General features: G+C 62.6%; 1 protein-coding gene across 1 annotated transcript; it reads left to right on the top strand.

The window, feature by feature from the left end:
- Positions 1–4,575: 4,575 nt before the first annotated feature.
- On the top strand, positions 4,576–5,237 carry LOC143220942 (uncharacterized). The gene is made up of 2 exons (XM_076446501.1): positions 4,576–4,958; positions 5,018–5,237. Exons 1-2 carry the CDS (start codon positions 4,576–4,578, stop codon positions 5,235–5,237), a joined length of 603 nt encoding a protein of 200 aa, XP_076302616.1.
- Positions 5,238–5,686: the final 449 nt, after the last annotated feature.

Raw genomic sequence — 5,686 nt, forward strand, 5'->3', positions numbered from 1 at the left:
GGATGAGAAGGCCGCCAATCTCGCTGCGGCCCTTAAACCGGCGTTATGGGACAAAGCCGTGAGGGTGACCCAGCCGATGAAATACGCGGAACTGCGCATCAGCGGGCTTGACGACTCAGTCACGCCGAAGGAGGTGACCGAGGCGGCAGCCAGGGAAGGCGGCTGCGCCGCCGAAGATATCAGATGTGGCGACGTCAGAATCGCACGATATGGACTGGGAACGGCGTGGCTGAGGTGCCCGCTGAAGGCAGCTAAAAAACTGGCGGCAGCTGGTAGAATATGCGTCGGCTGGGCATCCGCTAGAGTCCAGGTGTTGGAGGCACGCAGATTGCAGTGCTTCCGATGCCTGGACTACGGGCACGTGGGTGCCAAATGTCCCAGCACGGCAGACTGCAGCGAGACCTGTTTCCGCTGTGGAGAAACAGGCCACAGAATGGCGGCCTGCACTGCGGAGTATTTTAAGTGCCCCCTATGCACTCGTCGCGGCTGTGATGCGTCCCATAAAATGGGGGGGAGGGAGTGTAATCCCCCCCCGCCGCAAGGAAGAGGATACCGGCAAGAGGAACCGCACGGGACGACCAGGAAGATAGGCAGGCGGCGTCGGCGGCAACAGCGAGACCCGCCATCGCTGCGGCCATCTCTGAAGAGGAAAGCGCTGCAACGAGAGTGAGCGAGAGAAGCGCCGCCTCGAGAAGGACAGTGCCAATGGAGACCGCCCCGGAGGAGGCGGCGAAATAGGCGGTGCGTTCACTCTCTTGCAGTGTAACGTTAACCACTCCCGAGCGTCGCAGGACTTGCTGGTCCAGACGCTCGCGGAGTGGGGAGCAGCGATGGCGGTCGTCGCGGAACCCTACCGCACGCCGGACAACCCGAGCTGGTTCGGCGACCTGCGTGGCTCCGTCGCGGTGGTTTGGCGGGGTACTCCACGCAACCCGTTAGCGGAGCTACTCCACCGTGGCGTGGGTCACGTGGGGGTGCGGTGGGGGGACGTTGCGGTGATAGGGTGCTACGTCTCGCCCAACTGCACGCTCGCGGAGTACGAGAGGTACCTGGACAGTGTGAGAAGTGAGGTCGTCCAGCACTTGTCCGGGTCCGTACTCGTCCTGGGGGATTTCAACGCCCACGCGACCGCGTGGGGCTCCTCCAGGACGTCCGCGAGGGGCGAGACGTTGCTCGAGTGGGCAGCCGGTCTGGATCTCCGTCTGCTAAACCGGGGGCACAGGTACACGTGTGTACGGCCGGCGGGCACGTCCACGGTGGACCTCTCATTTGCCTCGCCGGCCGCACTGAAGAGGATCTCTGGGTGGAGGGTGGAGGAGGGGGTCGAACTCTTGAGCGACCACCTCCCCATCTTCATGGAATACCGTGTCCCCGGGCCGGCTGGCCGGCGCCGCAGGGCGACGGAAGAGCCCGGAAGAGGAGGCACCGACGCATCAGCCCGAAGGTGGCAGCTACAACGCCTGGATGAAGACGCGTTTCTAGCTGCGGTGCACGTGGCGGACTGGCCCCCAGGCCCGGATGGCGACGCGTATACGCAGGCTGAGTGGCTGCAGAATTCTGTAGCCGCGGCTTGCGACGTCGCCATGCCGAGGGCCTCGAAGAAACCGAGAGGATCGGTGTACTGGTGGAATGACGGGCTCACGGTCATGAGAGATCGGGCCAATCGAGCCCGCCGCCGGTACACCAGGGCCAGGCGCAGGAAGAGTACCTCCTTGGAGGAGCTGGCCGCCCTACGTACGGACTACAGAAGGGCAGACAAGAGCCTGCGTAGGGCGATCAAGAGGACCAGAGCCTCCAAGTGGAAAGAGTTGCTGGAGACGCTGCACCGTGACCCTTGGGGTCGTCCGTACCGCGTCGTGCTAGGTAGGATGAGGGGGTGGGCTCCGCCGCTCACTGAGAGTATGGAGCCTACCTTCGCAGAGAAGGTCTTCGACGCGCTCTTCCCCACGTCAACCGGGGAAGAGCGAGCATCGAGAAGAAGGACCACCACCACCGAGAGGAGCACGACAACGGCGTCGGAGACCTCGACGACGCGGTACGAAGTCGGATGGGCCGACGATCTCGAGGTCACCACCGAGGAGATGGGCTTCGCGGTGTCGAAGATGGCGCGAGGACCAAGGCTCCAGGACCGGACGGTATCCCCGGTAGAGCCTGGGTCCTCGCGATGCGAGTCCTCGAAGGTCGGATGAGAGCCCTGTTTACCCGATGTCTCCGGGAAGGTAAGTTCCCGGAGTGTTGGAAGAGGGCGACAGCGGTGCTGCTGCCGAAGATGGGCAAGCCCTTGGGGTCTCCCTCGGCGTATCGGCCGATCTGCTTGCTCCCAGAGGCTGGCAAGCTCTTCGAGAGGGTGATCGCCCGCCGTTTAACGGATCACCTCTCGGGAGCTGGCCCGGATTTGAGCGACCGGCAATATGGGTTCAGGCGGGGGCGCTCCACCTTAGACGCGCTGCTAAGAGTGAGAGCGCTCACCGAGTCGGTCGTCCACCGAGGGGGAGTTGTGTTGGCGGTAAGTTTAGATATCGCCAACGCTTTCAACTCCCTTCCTTGGACCGCTGTCAGGAAAGCGTTGGTTAGACACCAAGTGCCAGCCTACTTGGCAGCGGTAATCCGGGACTACCTCTCGGGCAGGTATATACAATATCCCGGACGGGACGGCTTGGTACGGAGAGAGACCAACTGCGGCGTCCCACAGGGATCGGTACTGGGACCGATACTGTGGGACTTGGCGTTCGACGAGGTCCTTCGCAGCGCACTCCCGGCCGGGGTGGGCGTCACATGCTACGCAGACGACACCCTGGTCACCGCATGTGGAAGGGACAAGTGGAGAATAGCGCGTCTCGCGGAGTTGGGAGTCGCCACGATAGCGAGGGCCATCGAGCGCCTGGGGCTCCGCGTCTCACCGGCGAAGACCCAGGCGATCTGGTTCAACGGTGGGCCGAAACGGGCGGCACCGCTGTCAGAAGACGACAGCATCATAGAGCAGGTGGAGGGGGAGATCTTCACGGACCAAATCCTTGTAGGGGGAACGCCGGTCCAGATCCAGGATACGATGAAGTATCTTGGACTCGTTCTGGACGGGCGTTGGACCTTCGGGGACCATTTTTCGCAGCTCGCCCCTCGCCTAGAGAGGACGGGGATCGCCTTGTGTCGGCTCCTCCCGAACATCGGAGGACCGGACGAGAGGGTGCGACGTTTATACGCCGGCGTCATAAAATCGATGGCGCTGTACGGCGCACCGGTGTGGGCGGGCGACCTGGCCTGCGACAAAAAGAGCCGGGCCAAACTGGCCAGCGTTTGGCGTCGCGTGGCCATAAGAGTCGCGAGGGGCTACCGCACCCTCTCACACGAGGCGGCCTCCGTCCTGGCAGGACTCCCGCCCTTGGACCTGCTGGCGGGAGCCGAGGCCAGGGCCTATGAGCTGAAACAGCGCCGAAGAGGATTGACCCCACCTCCGGGACCGGAGGAATTGAAAGAAGAAAAGAAGAGGATCCGGCGGGCCATGATGAACGAATGGCGGGCCAGGCTGTGGATGCCTGCCAGCCATCGCCACAGGCCCGTCGGTGCCATTCTTCCGGTCCTGGATGAATGGATGAGAAGCGGAGGCAGGCGCACGTTCCGCCTCACACAGGTACTCTCCGGGCATGGATGCTTCGGGGAGTACCTGAACAAGATCGGACGCGAGGAAACGCCAGGGTGTCACCACTGCGGGGAGAAGGTGGACTCCCCGGAACACACCCTGGAGACGTGCCCTGCCTGGGCTAAGGAGCGGCGTGCGCTGGTTCAGCTCGTGGGCTGGGATCTCTCGCTGCATGCCATCGTACCTAGCATGGCATGCAGCGAGAAGGTCTGGCGAGCGGTAGCCTCCTTCTGCGAGCAAGTGATGCTCCAGAAGGAGGCGGCGGAGAGGGGCCGCGAAGAGGAGCGCCAGGCCCACTCATCCGCGCGGGTCGGAAGACGGGTTCGACGAGCGCGCCGCAGGTAAGACTCGTCGTTCCGTCTGCCCGACGGTAGTCCGATGATATGACCCGGATACCGGAGGGCGAAGAGCCCTGGCGGTAGGGGCTGTTCCCGCCCTTTGCCGACTCTACCGTCAGGGGACCGCGGCCAGGCGGGTGAGGGCCCGTCTGGCAGGGAATCGTGGTCAGGGAGTGGCGGCGCCCGTCTGTGGTCGCGGGCGTCGCTGAAGATTTACATCCAGACGAGGAAGGACGTCACCGTATTCCAGGACGTCGAAGACGTCATTGTATTCCTGGACGTCGAAGAAGGAGACTCTACGTCGACGCCATGGGGGGTACCGGTGACATTAGGTGAGTTTTTCCACGACGCCTGTTTCCCGGTGCCCCCCACATCATGGAGCTGAAGGGCCACCGCAGGGGGTTTAGTGGGTACAAATCCCACATCATCCGGGTTCCTCTCCCTCAGGAGGGCCCGGGTATCTTTTCGAAGATTCCCCCTGCGTCATCAAAAAAAAAAAAAAAAAAAAAAAAAAAAAAAAAAAAAAAAAAAAAAAAAAAAAAAAAAAAATGGGTTAGGTTTGGGTTAGGTTTGGGTTAGGTTTGGGTCCTGGATGAGTGGATGAAGAGCGGAGGCAGGCGCACGTTCCGCCTCACTCAGGTGCTCTCCGGGCATGGATGCTTCGGGGAGTACCTGAACAAGATCGGAAGAGAGGTGACGCCAGGGTGTCACCACTGCGGGGAGGAGGTGGACTCCCCGGACCACACCCTGGAGACGTGCCCTGCCTGGGCTAAGGAGCGGCGCGCGCTGGTTCAGTGCGTGGACTGGGATCTCTCGCTGCGCGTCATCGTACCTAGCATGGCGTGCAGCGAGAAGGTCTGGCGTGCGATGGCCTCCTTCTGCGAGCAAGTGATGCTCCAGAAGGAGGCGGCGGAGCGGGGTCGCGAAGAGGAGACCAGGCCCCTCTCCCGCGCAGGAAGACGAGTCCGGCGAGCGCGCCGCAGGTAATCTCGCCGGTCTCGTCTGCCCTTGGGTAATCCGATGAGCGACCCGGATACCTAAGGGCGAAGAGCCCTGGCGGTAGGGGCTGTCCCCGCCCTTTGCCGACTCTATCGCCAGGGGACCGCGGCCAGCCGGGTGAGGGCCCGACTGGCAGGGGATCGTGGTCAAGGAGTGGCGGCGTCCGTCTGTGGTCGCGGGCGTCGCTGAAGACCTCAAGACGAAGACCTGTCAGGCTGGGACGCCCTGTATTCCGGGCGTCCGAAGACGAGGACATCCGATAACGAAGTCCACGCCAGGGGGGGCACCGGTGATATTAGGCGAGTTGGCTCGACGCCTGTTCCCCGGTGTCCCCCACATCATGGAGCTGAAGGGCCACCGCAGGGGGTTTAGTGGGTACAAATCCCACATACCCCCGAGTCCCTCTCCCTCAGGAGGGCCGGGGTATCTTCTCGAAGATTCCCCCTGCGTCACCAAAAAAAAAAAAAAAAAAAAATGGGTTAGGTTTGGGTTAGGTTTGGGTTAGGTTTGGGTTGCGGAGCTCGCCCCTCGCCTGGAAAGGACGGGGATGGCGCTGTGCCGGCTCCTCCCGAACCTCGGAGGACCGGACGAGAGGGTGCGTAGACTATACGCCGGAGTCGTGAAGTCAATGGCGATGTACGGCGCCCCTGTATGGTCCGAAGATCTCAAGAGGAGCAAGAGGAGCTGCGCCAGACTAGCCAGCGTCTGGCGC

This window comes from Lasioglossum baleicum, unplaced genomic scaffold (assembly GCF_051020765.1).
Source record: "Lasioglossum baleicum unplaced genomic scaffold, iyLasBale1 scaffold1753, whole genome shotgun sequence".
Taxonomy (NCBI): Eukaryota; Metazoa; Arthropoda; class Insecta; order Hymenoptera; family Halictidae; genus Lasioglossum; species Lasioglossum baleicum.

Excerpts from the sequence above, each read along its gene's own strand:
- LOC143220942 (XM_076446501.1), top strand. The coding sequence starts at position 4,576 with ATGAAGAGCGGAGGCAGGCGCACGTTCCGCCTCACTCAGGTGCTCTCC. Across the intron at positions 4,959-5,017 it reads GTCCGGCGAGCGCGCCGCAG|GGCGAAGAGCCCTGGCGGTA; the intron begins GTAATCTCGCCG and ends CGGATACCTAAG.